We start from the raw sequence: 21,588 nt of genomic DNA on the forward strand, positions 1-21,588 counted from the left end.
TCCCCCCCCCCCCGGTTTTTGGACTCTGTGGAAGTGGTGAGGGAGAGACAGGCCCGCCGAGCCAGGGACTCCCGCCCGGATGACAGCCAGGAAAGGGGCCGTGTAGGGACGTCCTCTGGGCTCTGTCCAGACTCTCTGGATCCTAATTCTTACTGACTTGATGGAGATGGAAAAGCATATTATTGTATTTGAGGATATGAATTTGAAAGGGATTTATAGCAAACACATTGAATGGCAAAGAGTATCCCAAAATATTTCCACAGGCTAGAGCGCTAGGCTCAAGCAGAGCAAGTAGGCTACAAAATGCCCAGTACCCAGGTGCAGACTGAGGACATGGGACGAGAGGAGGAGCTCGGGAAAGCTGCACGAGGACAGGTGACCGCCGGCGACTGCCGTGCCTTGTGAGCTAAGATCACTTTTTAAGTAGAAAACGTGTTGGAACTCTCATCACCGTCATGGTCGTTGTGGGTGTTAGCAGGAGTCCCTCCTGCTGCCCTGCCACAGGAGCCCGCACTGCAGGCTCAGTCTGGGGACCTGGTCCCTCACGCCCAGGCTTCTCAGACCACATCCCACTGTGCCGATGGATGCCCGGGTGCCGTGGAGTGGAGGTGGCCGTCCCTTTCACTGGGTGACACTTCTTCACTCACTGGTGCAGCCACCACCCAGGTCACCTGACACTGCCCTTCACCTGCCTTCTCCCAGTTTCTCCCGCCCGGCCCTCCCCCTCCTTCTGCACGGTCTTTCCCGTCTGGTGACACAGTGTGGGCTCGGTTCCCAAGGCCACGTCTTGTTCCACAGAATGCTGGATTCTGGCAAAGCTGCAGCCATGCTGACAGTTCCCCTGCTTTCCCACGGTGTGTCTATCGTCTGGGGGGCTGGGGAGGAGCAGAGGCTCCGTTCGGGTGAATGCAGAATTCCTGGTTTTAGGTGATGATCCCAAGCACGGAATAGGTCGTCGGTGTCAGGGGCTGCCAAGTAAGCTGGGGGTTGCTCGGCTGCAAGGGCGGGAGAATATCAGAACACCAGAAACGTGCGCCTGGAGATGTGCTGCTCATTCCGGGCACGGTGCTTCGGGAGGGATAAAACCAGACGAGGCTGCCTTAGCCATTTGGGGAGTGCGGCACACAACATGCGCGGGGTGGGGGGGTGCTGGTGGGAGTGAGCGCGGAAGGGCGGTCCGGGGGACACAGTGGCAGACTTTGTGTTTCTGACACGCTGTCCTGTGGAGGAGGAAGAGACGTCCTCATCATGGCTCCAGCGTCGTCAAAGGACCAGTGGGTGAACGAGGCCAGCGTGGGGCCAGAGGGAGGGGTGCGGCAGAGCCAGGGTCCCGCAGGAGCTGGCCACTCCCCGTCACTCGTGGGCCGAGCGCAGACGTGCACACTGCCGTGCTCGCGTAAAGCGGCACGTGTCTCGGACCGCGGGCACGTGTGGCGCTGCTGCCACACTCCACAGCCGTCGGTTCTCCCTCTGTGGTTGTCTCCGCGATATCCCGTCCAGCCACGGTCTAGACGAAGGCTTTGCAGGGCCTGGAAAAGTAGCAGAAGTACCAGATTTCAGAAACGTCCCCTAAAATGCCTCACAAGTGGGATGCAGGTGGCCTTTGAGAGGTGTTTTCCTGATACTTATCACATGATCATTTGCCAAGTGAACAAATTTACGTGGGGATTTTCAAAAAGCTTTAAAAGAGCACTGACCGCCCGGGGTGGTGTTCAAAAGCCGGGGTGTGGGTGGGCAGGCCAAGGCTCGCGTCCTGTGAGGCGGTACCCGGGATGCGTTCTCTGAGGAAGCAGATGGTCCACGCAGCTGTGCGCCTCAGCTCACAGGTGCCAACTCTCTGTCGTAGGAGCTGAAAGGAAATATCCGAGTTCACTGCCGGATCCGCCCCCTGTTGCCCTTCGATAAGGAATTGGATGATGCAGCTTCACAGGACAGGTAATCTGCATTTGCACTGGGCGTGCGTGTGCGTGTGCAAGCGTGTGTGTGTGTCTAGTTTAAGGAAAGAGGGCAGCAGTTTCCCGTGCCTCCAGTGTTCCTACGGCGGGCCCCAGGGCAGAGTTTCTCATGCTCTGGGTGAGGGTTGTTTTCTGGAAGGACCGGAGCAGCTAGAGGCCGCCGGAATGTGGCTTGAACGTGGCCAGGATCTCTGCGCGGGCTCCGTGTGCGTCGTAGGGGTCCTGCTGCGCGATGGCTCAGGCCTGTTTCAGCGACTGGCTGGGCCGAGCTCTGGCTGGCCCTTTCTCTGTGTGTTAGTCCGTGAGAGGGGAGGGGCGTCCTTCTTTCCTTACTCCGGAGACCCCTCAGGGGTGCGAGAAGGTCATGAGTGTTGACGCAGCTGCTATCTGTGACTCGGAGAGAGTTTTGATGGTATTAATGAGTAACACAGAGTTATCTGAAATTGTTTTAGTTGGCTGTTTACTTGAAAACCATACTCAATAGGGCTTTCCCTTCTTCCCTGGATGAAACAAACCCGCATGGAAAGGTCCGCCCCGCTGCCTGCAGAATGGATTCCACATTCGGGGCCCTCCAACCCACGCGATGCCACACACTAGCCCCCTGCTTCCCTTAGGTCAGCCTCCTAGGTGGCTCTGTAGCCAACAGGCCCTCCCTCTGCCCTGTGAGTTGGCTCATGTCGGGGTCCTCCCCTCGCCCGCCCAAATCTTGCTCTTCCGGAAGGGCCTCCCTCAGGTCTCACGGATGTGTATACCCTACAGCCTAGCCCGTGACTTTGGAAGGTCTTCGGATGGCCTGGGCCAGCCCTACAGCACGAAACACAGTTGGTACCTTTTTGACAGCAACTGAATCTAGTTAGCTCAGTCCTTCCTGAGCCGTGGTGGCTGGTGGTTAGCCGCCGTTTGTCGGGCCTGAAAGTCAGGTGTGTCGGGAACTGTGGTGTAACCAGCCGGCGGTCCCCTGGTGCCGCGTCTCCACCAGCAGGTGGTTTCCCGTTGCCATAGCAGCATTCCAGCTGCTGGCGTTGGGCTGTTTCCATCATCGCAGGAAGCCCCGCTGTTGAGCTTCTCAGCACTTCACCGGAGGCCTCGTGAGCTTTGTTCGTGCTCCTAGCTCGCTTACGTTCGTTTGACGTTTGCTCTGAAGCACGTTGCATTTTTCCAGGTTCACGACTGCCCTCCAACACCCGAGTTCCTGAAGACAGAGACTATGCTGTAAGGTTTGCTGTCCATCAGCCACCCCCGAGACTCGGGGCAGAGATGTTATTTCACTCCTACGACACACAGGAGTATGGAATAAGAGCAGAGGTGTGAGAGAAATCATTTCCAGAGAACGTGAAAAGGAAGGAGGAGAGGGGACACTGAGGAAAGGGGAGAAAATCAGAGACGATGCAAGAGGGAGGCGTGAGGCAGAAGAGAGGGGTGGAGAGACAAAGCCAGCGGCAAGGAGAGGACCAGTAGGGAGGACCAGAAAGAGAAAACAAAAGGAGGGCTCAGCAGAAACAAGAGTGTGGAAGAGTTTCGGGGTACCTGGGTGTCTCGGTTGGTTAAGCGGCCGACTCCTGATTTCGGCTCAGGTCACGATCTCAGGGTCCTGGGATTGAGCCCCACATTGGGCTCTGCATTCAGCAAAGAGTCCACTTGAGATTCTCTGTTCCTCCCCCTCTGCCCCTTTCCCCACATGCTCTCTCTCTCACTCTCTTTTTAAGGAAGGGAGGGAGGGAGGGAAGGAGGGAAGGAGGGAGGGAGGGAAGGAGGGAAGGAGGTGAAGAGTGTGGAAGAGTTTGTATGTTGGGGAAACAGATGGAAACTCCACAGTGATGTGTATTTTCACTGTCCTTCTACCCCCAGCTCCATGCCTGCGGGAGTGGTCCACGCCGTCGATGACGTGAGTGACATCCCCAACACACTGTCTTTGGAGAAGCTTTCTGTGTGATGGTTCACATAGTCCCCAGATATTTCAACCCCTGAGAGTAATTCAGAGATGGGTGAACACAGAGTAATTTCCTCCTTTACTCCATGCCTCCTGGATAATGAGACGGGTTCTATTGCTTGATTTCCACGGGAGCGAGGAATTAATGAGGCTCTGGGTGCACTTCCCTCGTCTGAAGCCACAAGGCTCCTAACTCTGGGAGTGTGTGAGGAAAGTCGCTTCACCTTCGTCTTACCCTGGTTTTCCGGCTCCCAAATCAGCACGTGCATGAACGGGACATGAGGGTGAGAGCTAAAGGAGGAAACACAAGTCTAGAACCAATGCAGCTGAGCTTGACCTGTGTGGTTTTAAATTTATGCAGTGGCCATATTTACTGCCAGCTCAGGGTCTTGTGTTCACTTCAGAACCTGCGTGTTTCTTAGCTTTATCTACCCAGAGGGCCTGGAAGTAACGGTGGGAACCCAGCTCCCAGCCTGGCTTCCACGTGCGGGGACGTGGGGCTCCTCGGTGACTGTGGGTGCAGAGTGCTAGAACGTCATCAGTCTGTTACTCTAAAAAGCTACAAAGAGGTAAACATTTATGATGCCTTTCCTGTATGAAATGCATTTCAGGGTAAAGGAATAGTTGACTAGGGAGAGTTTTTCTTTGTAGAGGATTCTAGCTAATACAGAGAGAGTGATAAAATTAGAAGTCGGCAGTTGAAGGCCCTAATGGCGCTGGGGGACAGTCTTCAGTGGGTGCTAGACCGTTAGGGGTCAGCAGGATCTTTACCATGGAAGGTTCTGGAATCCCTTGGAACCCCGAGCCCTCGAAGTTTCCTGACAGCAAGACGCTCGGACATTAGGAAGTGGTGATGGGATGTGGTGGTGGACGCAGCCCCACGATGGAGGAACTGGGGCTCAAAGCCGAGCCTGCATCTAACGGAGGCTCAGGGTCTGTCGTTCTGAACGGGAGGAGAAAAATCAGCCCAGTCAGAATGTGAGACACTTCACAGGACAAGTGGCCCGATTTCTCTGAGAAATCCGTAACACCAAGAAAGGAGACAGGACCCGGAAGGAGAGACGCACCAGGCTCACGCACACCTGAACAAGCCAGCTGTGACCACACATTTTGGGGAAAGCCAGAGAAGTTGGAGTACGTATGGGGCCATAGTAACTTTATGAAGTGAGATTAGTAACAGCATGGTGGGTGTGCGGAATAAAGAGTCCTCATCGGTTAAATCCAAGCATGATGTTGTCTGATATTTAATTTAAAATATGCCAGAGAACTGGCAGGTGGGTTGCGCACGTGCGTAAAACCAGATGGACGAGTGTCAGGAAGGCTGGGTGATGGCCCCCTTATCCCATTGCCCCCAGTTTTGTGCACGTTTGAGTGTCTCCATCAATAAAGCTTAGGAACACGGGCTTCTGCTTCGGTGCGGGTTATGACCCTCTCAGCGTGAGCGTAGGAGGCACATGGAATGTGAACTCTCAGCTGCAGTGACGGCTTCTAGACCACGAGCCGTGCGGAAGCCACGTGCGGAAGCCACGTGTAGCTGCTCGCCCGCCCCCGCCCCGCCCCCCCGCCGCCACGAGGTGGGCCGTTGGAGGCCATCCTGCGGTGGTCACCTGTCATAACCTGCAAGGACCCTTCAGTCCGCGGATCGAGAGGCCCAGGGAACCGTTGAGCTGTGTTAGACGCCCCTCCGACAGACTACGGAAGTAAGCACTTCAGAAAGTCCTTAGTTTTAGGTATTTTTTCACGGATCATTGGATGCATTGTATGTTGCCTTAAACACCAAGAGACAAATTAAATGCTCATTCTTGGGAATTTGAGTTAAAAGAAGCCGTCAGGATCATCCTCTTAATCTCTTTTTATAGGAGAAGATGCTGAGTAATGGTGTTGAAGTTCTGGCCTTTTCTGCACTTTGCATGGTCTGTGGGTGCCCTGGTCGACCTTCAGGAGTTACTTTTCTTTAGGAACATGTCTCCTGAGCCTGGGGTCTGGCCCTCACGTGCTGAGAGCCTGCTGGGCTCCTGTCCCGTGTTATTGCTGTTCTTTGCTGTTCCTACATTCATCCTTGTCGCCGTCCTCTCCAGTCCCGTCCGAGTCCCACTGAAGTTTCAGGCTCAGAAGTTGGAGGGTTTTGTGCTGTTCTGAACTTTGCCCATCTAGATAAGACAGCATAGCTTTTGGTTGGGTGATTTGGGTTTTGTTTAAAGAAATCAGTGGACTCCAAGTTGTTTTTTAATGTAACAGAGCTGCTTGTTTGGGCGCTTGGTATCACTGACTCTGCCGACAGGGGCGCATGGTCGGTGCGGTGACCCCACGGCGGGCTCTTATTTCCAAAGTCGGAAGGGGCTGAGTTTGTGTTGGATTTCCTTTCAGGCTGCCGCCGAATTCGACATTGAATCGTCTTGGATTCAACCTGTAAATAGAATCCATCTCAGACGGAGCCGCAGCCTGGCCCCTCTCCTGGTTCTCCGTGGCTTGTGTGACACTCAGCTAGGCAAGACCAGATGGCCGGCTCGTCACTTTCTGCGGTTCTCCCTTACTTTTCACTCTTCCTGAACCATTCAGTCTGACCCTCCCAGACTGGAGTTTCTGAATGCAGCTAACAAAGCCTAGTCAAGCGATTCTCATGCAAATACCTGTCCTTGGGGTCAAAACTATTTCTGAGAAGTGCTTACAAAGACTGACGGATTTGTGATGCCCAAGACCAAGTTTGCAATGATGAAAGCTCTGTACGGTCCTTAACGGATTCCTTGTCCTTTACCTGGGGTTCACCTGGTCCTCACAGTAAGCGGGGTGGCCAGCACCCTCTGCAAGCAGCTGTGGCTTCCGGAGAAAGCAGAGGCGCGGGCATGGGGCGGGAGCCCCGGGGTCTGCCCCCCAGAACGGCCCCAGCCCTGCTGGGATGAGGTGAAAACACAGTGAAGGTGCCCCGTTTGTGTCCCTGCTCTGGACAGCCCTGAGTCTCAGCACTGTACTTGGGACAGCTCGCGTGCTCTCCGACCGCAACATCCCGAACTGAACTCTTGGTTTCCCCTTTGGACGGACTCGTCTTCCTGTCTCTGTCTGTGCAAGTGGTAACTCCATCCACTCGGTTTCTAACGCCAGAAAGGGAGTCACCGTGGACTCTCGGCTTATCAGCGCTCAGTTCTGCAGGAAACTCTTCCCTGGGTCTCGCCTTTGCGCTCAGGGCCGCGCTCCCCTCCCCAGAGCTAGCTGACCTGGTCCTCTGTCACCTGCCCGTGTCTGAGCCACTCTGAAGATCAGTGGAATCAGATACATGGCCTCCTGGCTCAAAACCCCTCCATGAAGGCTCAAGAAGCTAAGGACAAGGTCGAAAACTCTTGATTCCGACCTCTGTTTTCTGGTCCATCCGTGCCACCAGACCGTTGATGCACGGTTCTTGTCACGCTGGCCTTGACCGGGAGCAAATGCTGCCTGCAGGACACTGCACTTCTCCTCGGGCCAGAACGCCCTCCGGGCTCTGGGCCTGGCCCACCCTCCTCACCCTGCGTACTCAGTACAGGCATCACGGCCAGTGAAGGCCCTCCTGGGGGTCCCAGTCTGAAATGCACCGTCTATGCCACCTCCCTGCAGCTGTTCACGTCTTCAGGGTTCTTGGAGGAATTTGTCTTCAGCTCTTCTGCTTCACCCACGCCGGCTTCGCACCGGTGTTCACCACAAGACTCAGTTCGGGACTGGACACAGCCTCTCTCCATGCACACGAGGGAGTGAAACACACACTTCTAGTTCATTCCAGGGCACGGGGGGCCTCCTTATCCATAACAGGACCAACCAGCGACGGCGGACATCAGAAGGCCCAAGTCACGGGTGGAGGGTGCGGCCTCGGCCGTTGCCCAGCTGCTCGAGGCCTGTGAACACCTACTCTTTCCTGCAGTAAAATTGTGTGTCTCACGGGGGTTTTCTAGAATCAAGATTGAGTCCCTCAAACATGAACCAATTTTGAAGAATTGAAATTTGTCATAACGGCAAGTGTGACTTTTACAGACTTGTGGTCAGAGGAAGACGTTTGGATTTTTAAGGAGTTACAGGATTTCAGGAATCAATTCTCTTTTTCTTTTGTCAGTTTACTTCAGACTCATGTTCTTCTCTTTCTAGTCCGTTATTTCATATTGTAATCCAGATTCACAAAGAGCTTGTCCCCCATCCCGTCTCCGGCATGCACGGTGTCCCAGGACAGGACGTATTCCTCATGGGAAGACGCATTCGCCACGGGCGAGGGGCTGCCACGTGGGGACGTCCATAGAGCAGCCGGTGTCCGAAAATGACCCCCCTCCCCAGTATCTACTACGGGGAGAATTCCCGGTATTTCTTTCTTCCATGAATGACGAATTTAATCCAAATTGTGGAACTACGGACTTGCCGCTGGGGCCAGACTCCACTGCGAGCACATTTCACAGACGGCAGGAAATGAGACTTTGAAAGGAAGAGTGACCACACAGTAGCAGTGACCACGACTAGTAGCAGAGTCAGAATCAGCAAGTCGGTTCTGTTTTCATTGTACTGACAGCTGTGGCTGCTTCTCACCGAAGACCCCGGAGAACCGCAGAGCCTGTGAGCATCGGCGTCCCACAGGCCCGGGCAGGGTCCGCCGACGGGCCAGGCGGAGCTGGACGCCACCGTCAGACGCTCACGCCGTGACGTCCTGTCCCCTGTCCGGCATGTGGAAACTTGCCAGCATCTCGCCTCGATGCACGCACACACACACACACGTGTGCCTGTGAGAGGGGCCGCCCTCCCTGACTGTGTTCCTGATCTCAGAAGGGAAGTGGTGGCGAGAATGCCTGCAAGTGTAGGCCCCGCCCTGTCGGTCACCAGCACGCTGTGAATGTGGAGGGAACCAGGAGCTACTTAATAATATTTATTAGCAACACGCAAACATAATAATGCATATATTCGTCCAGCTGTTTTTGAAAAATAATTCCAGCAGGACATGAACACCGTCCTTTGTGTCCTCGTCAGGGCAGCAGTAGAACAGCATAACTAATACTGCTGTGTAGGCTACGGTCGCTTAGACAGAAGTTGGCTGCTTACGGTCTGTGGCACAGCGTGTGGGGTCTTGGGACTCCCCTTCTCGGTTACTGGCACGCTGCGCCAAGCGTCTCTATCCTTAAGTCATCCTAAAGAATGTACGACACATCGTTTGCACTTGGTGTAGGGTACACGACCTGTGGTCTTTGTCTGACTCCTGGAGCGAAACACCAGTGAGCAGAGGGTAGCTTTGGGTGGACAGGGAACAGGTGTCCCGTTCCCGGGACGAGGGGCGGAAGCAGCCATGCGTGGAAGGGGGGCTGGGTGGCACCCCGCCGACCAGGTGTCGGGGTCCGGCCCTGAGGGATCGACAGTGGCTGTGTTTCCGGTGACAAGAAACAGGGAAGGAAATAGGGATGCTTTAGGGGTGAATTTGCAAAAACATAAGGAGCATCTTTGAACTTGTCAGAGGCAGAAAGGCGGGGCACCCACGTGCAGACTGGCAGTCTCTCTGAGCTCAGCGTGCACGAAGAAACAGCAGGATGTGAGTTCAGATTTGAGTTCAGTCCGTTGCCCACGGGAATATAGAGCACAGACAAGAGAATGTGTTCCCTGGAAGCCTTTCATGAGATGCGTCAAAAACGCCTGCAAACCGAGACAAACAATCCATTCGGAATAGGGCCGAGACTGTGAGCAGCCGGTCGGAGAACACTGGCTGGGCCCTCCTGTCTGTTCGCCTCTTTCCAGCCCTGCCCCCTCTGCCATGCTCACAGGTCCTGGTCCCAATGTCAGCCCCTGCAGCTGCCCTGCTCCCACTCAGAGGGAGGCCCGCAGACCTGCGGGCACTTGGAATGCGGCTCGGGTCTCCCCGTAGTGTGAACCTCTCTGCAGTCAGGCGCTCCCTGGATGACCACATGGGAACAGGATGACAGAGGAGACACACGTGCCCCCATCCGGGCTTCCTGCTCTTACCAGCAAGATGTGTGGGACCTTACACCGGCCACCAAGTTTCCCGGCCTCCTTTCCTTGTCTGTGGACCTGGCTGGAATCACCTAGTTTCATTTTTTTATAGTTTATGGCCCAAGAGCACCTTCCCTTAGCTGTTGGGCTGATGGTGCCCGAGGGCCTGGGGAGTTTCCCACCATGGCATCCTCCTGACTGCATGTTCATTCTTGGTGCAACTCCTCGTGTTCCCCTGTCCTCTACATGTCCTGTGCAGAGGCAGGTGGACCCAGAGGCTTGGCCAGACCCAGGCTCCGTCCCTGAGGCAGGAAGGGGGTGAGTTCTTTACTGGGTGGTGCTTCTCTGTGATGGGAGCAAAGGTAAAGCTCATCTGTGTCACCAGGTTACGAAACAGGGTTAATCCAGCTCTGTCCTTCCTTCTTCCCTTACTCCTGGGAACTTTTAACGAGACGCTTCCCCCATGTCCTTGCTGTCACCCAGAGGGACAGTCCGCGGGGATGCTCTGTTCTTTCCCCTCTATCTATGAGCTTTGCAATAACGAGGGGTTCCCTGGCTTCCTGCACAGGTGACCAGTGGAGGTCTGTTAAGTGTCGTGATAATGGGTGGACTCCCCTGCTGGGCTCTCTCCAGCTCAGAGGCCGGGCTCCAGAGTCAGGGAGACCCCGGGGCCTCCTGACCTCAGCTCTGTCTAGCGTCCTCACTCCCCCATGCTGTGCAGTTCAGAGGGAAACCCACCACTTTATTTTGTAGGGACTGTCCCTGAGGTTTGTTTTGTTGTCTGGTTGTGCTGTTTTTATGCAGGACTTGGGGTGGTTCAGAGTCTATACCTGCTTGTTTAGCGCAGGGACATCCAAACCTCCATGAACCCGTCACACAGTGCAGGGGCGGGAACATGGCGATGACCCCCCCTCGCCGCCCCGTCTGAGGCCATCTCCACTTCAAATCTTATTTTGAGGTGTCTTCCATTGAACAGATACTATAAATATAGATGTTAATAAAACCTATAAATTATACAATATTTATAAATACTTAAAATACTTACACATTAGGTATAAAAACTTACATAGATTATACTTACAAATAAAACTGTATACACTATAGAGGGTTATATGTATATAAATTTCCTATCTGTGTTTGGTCCTAAGAAGTCATTGGCTAGTTTTAGTATTTGGGGGGACTGAGGTTTTCAACTCAACATGTTTGGTTTTTTTTTTTTTCATAGACAGGGTCTATGTTTTTTTTTTTTTCTTAAGATTTTCTTTATTTATTAGAGAGAGAAAGAAAGAGAGAGACCACAAGCAGGGGCAGCGGCAGACAGAGGGAGAGGAAGTCGCAGACTCCCCACTGAGCAGGGAGCCAGATGCGGAACTCGATGCTGGGACTCTGGGATCATGACCTGAGCTGAAGGCAGATGCTTCACCGACGGAGCCACCCAGGCGCCCCAGACTCAACACAAATTTGCTGAGATTTATCTGTCTCGATGCAGGTAGCGACTCAGAGGAACCAGTGAAAACCTACCGACCACAGTGATGACCATCTTTTACTGTTTTAGCTCTTTTGGGCCGTGGAACCCAAACGTCTCCTCCTGGGAGAAGATTGTTGCCTTATACTTGCAAGACTCACAGCCCGTCCAGCAGGTTTTGCGGAATAAGGAGCTGGTACTCCCCGAAGATAGTGTTGAGTGTCTGCCAGGGGGAAGAGGGAGCTCGGATACTGGTGCTGGAGTCACAGCACGTCCACTGCCCACCTCCACTGTCCCCAGCGGAGGTGAGCAGCCTCCCTGTGGTCGGCGCGACGAAGGCCAAGAACCGGGAAGGAGCACCCAAGGGCAGGGCCTTCCATCCTGAATGGAAGCCTTTGCTTAGCTGCTTCTGGTCTCAGCGTGTGGCAGTTGGATTAAAATTGACTTAGCTTCAAAATGTGACGGCTGAGTCGGTGGCAAACAGTTGTGTGCCCTCGATGTTTCTGAAAGCCGTCCGAGGGGACGGCATACCGATACGGAAGCAGCTCAGTGTCGGGAGAATGGCTTTGTTCATTACCGGCTCTGAGCGGGGCACCTGCCACATGGCGCCCCCGATGAGCCTCGGGGTCCCACGAGCAGGTGCGCCCACGCTGCAGGGGAGCCCCAAGGGTCTCCACCCACCCTGCCGCACGTCCGGCCGTTCCCCTCCGGAAAGAAAGGGTGTCGTAGAGCAAGAGCTTGAAATTTTAGATAAAAGGAAATTATCTTAAAAGGCCGACGGAATGAATCTTACTTGTGAGGAGAAGGGATGTTTAGCAATATGAATGAGGAGGTATTTGTTTGGATAGGCAGGAAAGAACATTTAAGCTGTGTTTGGGAAAACGAAACTTTGCTCTTGGAATGATTTCAGATGTTTAAGATGTAGTGATCCCACTGTAGGATGACATTCTAAATAGCCATGGGGAGCTTTGGACTCAGGCTTGTTTTTATGGCTTTTTATGTTCCTTATATGGTGTCCCTTGAGCTTTTGGGTGAGACATTGTGAACCTTAGCATTTTTCATTTGTTTTTCTTTATGGTTAAAACTCCACCGTTTGAAAACAGCAGTAAAACACTTTGGGGTGTGTGTTCCTGTGCAATTCATCGTGAGGCACTAGGGTTATGAGTTGGCATAATGTTAAAGGAATACCACCACGATCAGGCAACAGAAAAACGAAAATATGTCTCTGGGAGGGAGGGAGGGAGGGACTGAGGATGGTGGTCAGATTCTGGGTCTGGGAGCCAGGAATCTGGGCTCTGCTCTGAAAACCATGTCCGTGCCTTAGTCCTGGGGGGTGTCTGAGAGCTCTTTCTTGCATCTGCTTTCAGACTTTGGGAGTGGAAGAGATTTAGGAGCTCCTTCTGCCATAGACGGTATTACCGTTGTTACCTAACATCGCAGTTACCATATGGGGATAGACTCTCCTGATGCCACTCTGGCACACGGTGCTCCGTGGATACTCAGCGGAGAAATGTGCTCCCCATCAGCGACTCCCTGGCGAATAGCACCTGTTTCTTGAAAGCCGGGTTGGGACAGAGCCGCACACAGTCTCCGTGTATGTACCAGATTAGGCGTCTCGAGAGTTGTGCCACAAAGGAGGCCGCAGTCAGGCCCCTCTCCTTGCTGGCCCAAGTCACCGTGGACCGGGTTCCAGCCCCATCGGCTCTGCTGAGCTCTTCGTTATGGTAGCAAGGGGCCTCCTGCTCTGCCAGGTGCAAGTGACAGCTGGCAGTGAGGACCTGAGTGACCCCCGCCCCCGCCCCGTGCTGTGCGCCACCCTCTTCTCTGTGTTACACTGACCTCATCCCCTTCCTGTTCCATTTACATGTCAGGATGACGTCTAAGGCAGTGACATAGAGAGTGACCTGGAAGGGCACCAGCTCGGGGGAGGGCCCGGGGTCATCTTGTTAGCCGGGGCGGCAGCAGGTGTCAGGAAGGGGAGAGGGACGCAAGGCGCTTGACTGAACGTGTTGGCAGGGCTACTACTTACTGATTGTCTCACAAGCTGACTTCCCCGGTGCCCACCTGTGGTCCCCATAGCATTTCGCTTTCGGTTATGAAGACAAAAAGGCTCGGCTCTCTGGCGAGATCGGTATGTAAGCCGGGGGCCCTACAGAGTCTGCACGCCACAGCCCACTTCTGTGTCTGCAGAGCGGCCGATCTCTCTGTCTGTCTCTCTCTCTCTCAAAGCACCGGTAAGAAGACGGGAAGACACATCTCCAACAGCCATCGTGGAAAAATCAAATGTCTATGGGTTATTCACCACTGCAATTGTTGTTGTTGTTGTTGTTTTTTACTTCTTTCTGTACGCCAGTCTTTTCATGAATTTACACTTCGTTTTAGAATTGGAACAAATTCAAAATTTTATTTTTTCTTTGCCTAAGGACAGGGGATCTACAGCTGCATTTCTTGCTCAAGACAGCCTTTGCTTCTCTGCACACACGATGGCTTTGGAGATAGTTTCGCAAGATCAAAAGTTGATGGGTTTTAAAAAAAGAAAACTTTAAGCACCAGCAGTTATCGTTAAATTATAGCAAGTCTGAGATGGGACTTCTTGAGTCCTGGGCAAGTCTTACACCTGACTTGAGCTGTCAGGTGCCCCGAGAGTCCGTGTCCTGGGCCGTGGCGTGTCTGTCTGCTGTAGAGAAGGAGCCCGCTGGGCAAGCCTCCGCAGATGCAACTTCTCCCATCAGCGCCTGGCCCGCCATTCCCCTAGAGGGGAAGTAAGTGTTACAGTCTTTGGGGACCATATGGTCTCTGTCTTGTTACCCAATCGTGCGGTTGAGTAAAATGCATCCGTAGACAGTCTGTAGCCCAGGGTGTGGCCGAATTCCACTAAAACTCTGTTTGCAAAAACAAGCGACAGGCCGGACTGGCCCAAGGGCGGTGGTTTGCCAGCCTCCGCTCAGGATGGTCATTGCAGCCCTGGCTGAGTCTTACCGCCTTGTGTGCTCTTTTTTTTTTATTAGGAAACCGTCCTGGTGAAATGTGACCGGCCTGCTCACGCTTTGATAAATAAGACGTATAATTTTGAGAGGTAAGTGCTTTGACACATAAAGCAGCGACAGACAAGGACGAGTCTGGCATTGACGTTTGCTTCCCGGGGTTCGCCGCACAGCTTGTCGTTTGCGCTGAGCGCCGAGCAGCAGGGGCAGTTTAGCGGAGCAAGCGTGTCTTTCCTGCAAGTGGCACAGGAGCACGGGGCGTCCCCTGCGGCCAGGACGTGACCACACCTTTTGCAGAAAGTAAGTGAAATGGAATCTAGAACTGGATATGAAGCATAAAACCACAAAACGCAGAAGGTCTTTGTGACCTTGAGAAACGCCACTAAAAGCGTGACCGGTACGAGAAAAACATCTACCGACCGGACTTGACCACAGTGAAACCGTTCGCTCGGTGTGCAAGCTGGGTAGGGGAACGTGCCGGAAACCCCACGCCGGAGAAAATCCCTGGAAATCAGAGCTCCCCAAGCACGTGTACCCAGCCAACAGAACAAAGCAGCCCCCTCAGCAAGTGGGCAAAGTGTGCGGACAGACGTGCCCGCAGAGGGAGATGCCGCCGTCCTGAGTTTCCTGGGAGGGTCAGCTGCGAGCCCGGCGAGCCCCACCCCCGCACGTCAGGACGCAAAACCCGCTCACACCGACCGGGCCAAGTGCTGGTGGCCTGACGTGAAACACACACCGAGTCAACGACCCAGATGCCCCGGGAGAGACACAGGCAGGGGGGAGGAGAGCGGGTGAGAGGCCCCCTGCGCCAGGAGGTTGGGAAGAGATTGTCACCCAGGAGCCTGCACGGGGACGCTCTGGGGAGAGCTGTTCTTCGCGGTGGTGGCGTTGCTGTGCTTTTGTCGATAACCCGGACCTGTTGCTTCAAAAGTGAACCGTTCTCTGTGTAAATTTTAAAAATACAACCAATTTTTCAAAGAGACTTTAAGAGACAAATGAACCAGTTGTGATGTGTGGATCCTGATTCAATCAAGAAACTCCGACTCTGTTTTTACAAAGAAAGCTGGTGTGGCCGTGTGGGTTTCCGATCCAGCCCGCTGCCGGGGAGAAGCAGGGCCGGGTCGTCGTCGTCGTCGTGGGATCAGTCGATGCCAGGATGTGCCTGTCCTGCGTGTGATGCCAGCAACGCAGAGTCAGTGACAGCAAAACCGATGGGGCCCAGGGAGAGAGAAGCAAACCCCTCAGTTTGGTCAGAGACCCCGCCTCCTCTCGGAGACGACAGAGCAAGAATACAGAGGTCGGTAAGCAGAGGCCCCTCGAGCGTGTGTATTTGATCCAGCAAAGTAGAAGTTAACCAGCCTCTCTGTCTTCCTCTGAAATGATGGGAGGACCTTGGAATGCTCAGGCTCGCATCTTGCAGTCACCGGGTTAGACACAGAGACCCCCAGGCCGTGGGCTCCCCCGGGCTAAGGGTCCTGAAGCTCTGTCACTCCCCAAGACGTGCTGACCACCTCCGTGAGGACTGGATGTGGAAGAGGGGGACATGGAGGGGAAATGTCGTCCCTGGGGCGGGCTCTGTGACTGCTGGTGACCCTGCACAGCAGGAGGGTGCCCTTCACCGCTGGCTGCCACAGCCTCCGTGTCCTCTCTAGGGACACACGCTCTCAGGGAGCCCAACCTCCATGGTGGAAGGGTCACCCCCTGTGGCCCTGGTGCTGGCGAGGACACAGGAGGGCTCTGGCTACCAGCCATCCCGCCACCCCGCTGTGCCAGATGTGGGGTCCAAGGCTTCTTGGCCCCAGAGGAACCCCAGAGAACCCATGCAGGGTTCTGGCCCAGGAGCGCAGTCAGACCCGCAGCTCACCCACCCTTGAGACCTTCTGGTCACTGCTGTGGTGGCACGAGGGCACGACAGTCTCGGTCAAACACACCGCCGCCTGTGCGTCAGGGTCTCTGCCCCGGGGTCTCGTCCGTGTCACTGAAGCACATGGTCCTGGGGTGACGGTCTTGAGCCTTTGCCTTGAATGATCACATCCAGGGCGAGAGGGTCGGCATGGTGCTTCCCTCCGCACATGGACGCTCTTCCCCGCCGTCCCCCGGCTTCCACCACGGCTGGCCGGGAGCTTGGCGGTCACTTTGTCGGATGAACATGCCCAGACCTAGTAGGAAGAGACTTTACCCGCAGGGCTAGTTCGGCCAGGGAAGGATTCCCTGCACTGGGCCGTTGCTGCCGCATGGAGGGCCTCTGAGGGCTGCCAGCTCGCCGGGGTCAGGAGAAGGGCTTCGGTTTACAGGAGCGGAGTGGGAGGCTGCCTCGGGGAGCACAGGCCTCACCCTGAGGCCAGCCAGTCTCGGGGGGGACGGCTGTGAAGGAGCCCCCAAACCCTGGCCCGGTCTTCATGGAATTGCTTCAGTGTGACATTGCCCTCGACCCTGGGGCCGCTATCCATATTCACGCGGTCTGCAGGTTTGTGGTTGTGGTTCCTCCTGGGGGACCCCCCACCCCCATCTGGAGCCCGAGGCACACAGCACACTCTCTACCATTTATCAGGACCCGCCCTTCAGGCCTTGCCGCTGCAGAGGGCCTGGGTCCCCCATCCCTGTGTGTCCCCCTCCAGAGGACCAGCCTGGCTCACTGTGCCACCCCGCAGGGCAGCCCCATCTTCTCCGCAGTCCGGCGGCCTCTCCTCCTGCAGCTGGAACGTTCCCCCCTTCGTCCTTCCAGGCTGTATGTGTCCTGTTCGGCGTTTCTGCTTACGTGTCATCAGTGTTAGGTGCGTGTGGAAGGGGGCAGGTGGCCACACCTCCCGAACCCACCTTGCCACGGGGCAGGTCTTTAATCCACTTCACGTCCATGTGGCCCCTCAGATTGTTCCAAGCACGTTTCTGCAAATCAAGTCACTCGACCTTGTCAGGAACACCTGGGCAGGTGCCACAGGTGAGGACACTAAGGCTCAGCTGGTCCCATGCCCTTTCTGGAGTAAAGTCTGAGTCTTCCAATGATGCCCGCACTGCCTGCAGGAACCGAGAAGGGATGGCAAGGGCGCCGGGGCAGGGACGCATCGGCTGTCCGTCACCGGGACCTTGTTTTGGGGAGTAGGGAGGAGGGGTGCCCGCACCTCACTCAGACACCGGGATTCTTGGGTTGGTCTGTGGCAGTGGTCACACACACTGGGGATCGGACCAAAGAAGATCTCGACTGTGGTGTTTGAACAAAAAAAGAATTAAAGGAATATGTGCACGTCACTGTGTATCTGGGTTCAGAAGCAAGAATTGAAATCTCCGCAGGAATTTATGGAGGGGAGTCGTGTTTTGGTACTCAGCACCATGCCCCTGGTGAACGGCAGAGTGTGCGGGGCTCATGGAACCAGGCCGCTGCCTGTTTAACAACAGCTTTTTATGGAACTAATAAATGTCAAAATATTTTATTTCCGTTCCGAAAGAAAATCTCAACAGTTTCAGTACTTAACCCCTTTTTAAAAATAAATGTGTGTCAAAGAAAAATACACTCCTTACTCTTCAGGGAAAGTATGAACGGGCCCGAGTCAGAGGAGAGTTGCTGTTTCCCAAGAGGAATAAAAACATCTTCTTATTTGTTAAAATGGCAAACTAAAGTAACAGCCGTTGGCCCAAACTGCCGTCAGAAGAATACTGAGTCCTTTGATTGTCTCAAGTCTACTTTCTGAATCGGGCGGCTGAAGGCGGCTGCATTCTCTCCTTCGGTGCCTTTACGCCATCGTGGACCCCCGGCGTGTTCGTGTGGACTCCCCTGTGGTCACAAGTTCGAGGCTTCCCCAGCTCCCGCTACAGCCGGCGGAGGGCTGTAGGTGAGCCGAGGGCCTGCAAACCAGGTCCTGACAGCTCAGTTAACCAGGAGTTAACCAGGTAGAGAAGAGAAAGGACACTCCAGGTGGGGAGACCAAGGTCAAAAGGCACAGTGAAGAAAGCAGAAGAGGGTCAAAGACTCCCGGATGCCTCCAGTGGGGCTGGGCGTAGATTGGAGCCAGTGGGGGTGCTGTCTGTGCAGAATGAACACCCCCCCACGTGGCTGGCCTTCCCCGGGCGCCTGCCGCTTCCCGCTGGGACCTGGGGCCATGCCTGCCCTGGTTGCAATGTCACCTACGCCCGGCTAGCTTCTCTCGCGGGGGCTGGACGTCTTTTCAGGCGGCCGAGAGCCGTGCGCGGTTCTTCTCTGTGAACGCTCAAGTCTCTAGACGCTCTTCTCCAAAGACAAAGAAAGGACTTCTAATATGAGGAGAGATGTAAGGAGCATATGCCTACAATAGAAGGAGATGTTTAAGTTTAACACAAAGAGGATTGGCCTTTTTCTTCTCTGTTTTTAGGAACATTTTGTATGTTAGGGATATTGATCTTTTATCTGTGACTTAAATTTCAACTCTTTTTCCAGGTTTATTTGTATTTTTTTTCTGAAATCTCTTAGCCACACAAAAGCTTTTTCCCCTTTAACTCAGATTGGAGAAAAATATACCCACATGTTCTAGTAATCACGCGGTTTATTTTTTACATTAAACATTGTGCTCCCTTTGGGATGTATCCTAGAATAATTAATGTCCAAGGAACAGATCCAGTTTCACCTTTTTCCGTGTGCCTCCCCAGTTACCGTGACAGCACTTAGTGAAACAATCCTGTCCCCGCTAATCTGAGACGTCTCCTTTACCCACAGCTGCCAGGCACAGTTGGGTCTAGTTCTGCATTTGTCTCGGGCGCCCTCGACTGCTGGCTTCCGCGCCCACAGGAGCTGGCAGGTGCAGGCTTCACAGCCCTCCCCCCATCTTATGTAACCAGCTGCTTCATTGTGTCCAGCTGCTGAGCTCCTGAGTTACGACTCGGTACAATATTACCAAGTGCAGGTGGCAGGACTTTGACCTTGGCTTCATGTTGGTGGGAAAGACGTGAGTGTTTCAGTAAAATGCTCACCAAGGTTAAACTATTTACAATGTAGGAAAAGTTTGCCAACCCCTGCTGTAGATTAGAGATTGAGAAGACATTCAGCCAGCAGCCACGGGAATGCCTTGTTTGAATCATGAGTTTTAAAAACCGACAGGAAAAGTAAGCTTACCAGAGAACTGGAGAAATGTCAGAGAACACGGACTGACTTTGGAGGATGATGTTAAGGAATTACCATTAATCTTTAAAAATGTATTAATGGTAACGTCATGATGTTTTTGGAAGTATCTTCAGCTTCTATAGGGTCCGACTGGAGGGCTGCGGGCTTGCACCAAGTAGCGGGCCATGGGGAATTTGGTGATAAGTTAAAAAAAAAAGATTCAAGGGGCTCCTGGGTGGCCCCGTCAGTTAAGCATCTGACTCTTGGTTTTGGCTCAGGTCATGATCTCAGGGCCATGGGATCAAGCCCCACGTTCAATGGACATTCTGCTGAGAGCAGAGCCTGCCTGAGAGTCTCTATCTCCCCTTCTCCCTCTGCTCCTCCCCGCCCCTACCCCACTCTCTCGCTCTCAAATCATAAATAAATAAATAAATAAATAAATAAATAAATAAATCTATTTAAAAAAAAAAAAGATTCAGGAGCTCGGCAGCACACCACTTGCCCCAAATGATCATGCCTAATAAGCAACATTTTATACATTTAAAATTACTCCAGCTTTGGAGATACCAAGGATCAATTGGACATTATGACACATTTTGAAAATGAAAGGAGAGAGACATTTGGTACCAGCTAAATAAAAGCCTGTATTTCAGACATCTCAGCTTAAATGCAGAGCACATTGGATTCAGTACAACTGACCACGAGGGCTTATTTTGTAAATTTGGTAGCCTAGCCCAAATTCTGTGTTTCAGCTGCATTCCAGTCTTGTTTCGAACTGTGCAGTGAGCTGCAGTTTTTAGGAGTTCCTTCCCCCTTAGCTGTATTTGTGCTTATAAACACAGAACCACATCGGATTCCCCTTTCCATGGCGGACATTCCAGTCCCATGACACGTAGGGACATTCTGCTGAACTAACCTGGGGCCTAGGAAAACAATACTTTGAAGAGCTTGAATGTAAAAATTAAATATTACATATCCAGTGTTGCCCAGAGTATGATTTTTACATTATTCTTGTCAGACCCACTTAAGTGGAGCTAATTTAGTCCCAGGATAATTATATGGTATCCTTTCTTTTTTTCTTGCTGGCTTGCTGCTGCTTTCTGCTTTGCAAGCATTCATAATTGTGTTTTTATAACAGAGGAGACATTTCTTCGGGCTCCTTAGCCTCTGTTAGCCTGAAAGGTAATGGGGTCCATCTCTTACTGTTACAAGATGGTTCTTGGTTGGGGGCTTGGATAGGAAGTGGATAAGGCTCTGGTTTTTAGCAGGTTTTCATATTTGGTCACTAATGTAAACTTCTTGTTCTTCCGATAACGTGTCATTTTCTCTTTGCCTCCCAGAGTTTATGGTCCAGCAGAATCTCAGCACGCGGTATTTGGGGATGTGTGCCCGCTGCTTACGTCTCTCTTAGATGGGTGAGTTAAAATATCTTCAAGGTCAGTGATCACAGTTATGAGTAACCGTAAGCAGATCTCAGTTATGCTACAGAATGCACGTGTGACGTTAGAGTCTGAGCGTGTAACACGACGGCAGAGCAAACCTGTAGCCCCATGTCGCTTAGCGACCATCAGGGGGAGTGGGTCTGCCTGCCGGGAAGGGGCCCACCCAGGACTTGAGGAACGGCTGTCAGTGGGCACTACCCTCCGGTTCTAGTGACACGTGAAGACTGAGCTATTGCCCTTGTGCTCCCTGGGACTCTTTCTGCATTTTAGAATTTTCAGAAAGTCTGTGGAGCGTGTCAACACTGCACTGGGGAACTCATCATCCCTTTGGGATGGAGCCGATTCCCAAGGCCGCGGGTCACACCTTCTGAGTAAAGATTGCGTCTTTAGCAACAGATGGAACCAGGTGTGTGTGGCTAAGACACAACACTCCCAGACTTCCTACTTCAGGATGCTGGGAAGAACCCCGGTGTGGTGGGGGTGTCTGCACACAGCGTCCTGAGGAAGGCGTATTTGCGTTTGCCCAGCAAAGGCTGCCACACAGCCAATGTCCACAGACTGGAAACTGTCATTATAGCCCCATTTCCGCCCGCGGTGCCCCGGCACCTAACGCACATTGCGGGCGCCCAAAGGGCACAGGGTGTGATGGCTCAGGTCCCCATGGGAACCCTGGGCCTCCCGCTGCGCCCACTGGCAGGGCCGAGCCTCCCGCGATGACATGGCTTCTCCTTATGCTCTTCTTCTGGAATGCTGGGGCTCTGAGATCCATCCAAAGAGAAAGTTCTTCCGTGGAATATGATA

General features: G+C 53.5%; 1 protein-coding gene across 4 annotated transcripts in view; it reads left to right on the forward strand.

Annotated features, from left to right (window-relative positions):
- The window catches only part of KIF25 (kinesin family member 25), a 35,070-nt gene that overhangs the window by 2,631 nt on the left and 10,851 nt on the right, over window positions 1-21,588 (forward strand). For all 4 annotated transcript variants that reach the window (XM_008688458.2, XM_008688457.2, XM_008688459.2 and 1 more), the window contains 4 exons: window positions 1,847-1,935; window positions 3,804-3,840; window positions 14,302-14,369; window positions 20,686-20,760. In XM_008688458.2, coding sequence (XP_008686680.1) covers window positions 1,847-1,935; window positions 3,804-3,840; window positions 14,302-14,369; window positions 20,686-20,760 — 269 coding nt within the window. The remainder of the gene's footprint in view (window positions 1-1,846; window positions 1,936-3,803; window positions 3,841-14,301; window positions 14,370-20,685; window positions 20,761-21,588) is intronic.

Source organism: Ursus maritimus, unplaced genomic scaffold (assembly GCF_017311325.1).
Source record: "Ursus maritimus isolate PB19 unplaced genomic scaffold, ASM1731132v1 scaffold_13, whole genome shotgun sequence".
Taxonomy (NCBI): domain Eukaryota; kingdom Metazoa; phylum Chordata; class Mammalia; order Carnivora; family Ursidae; genus Ursus; species Ursus maritimus.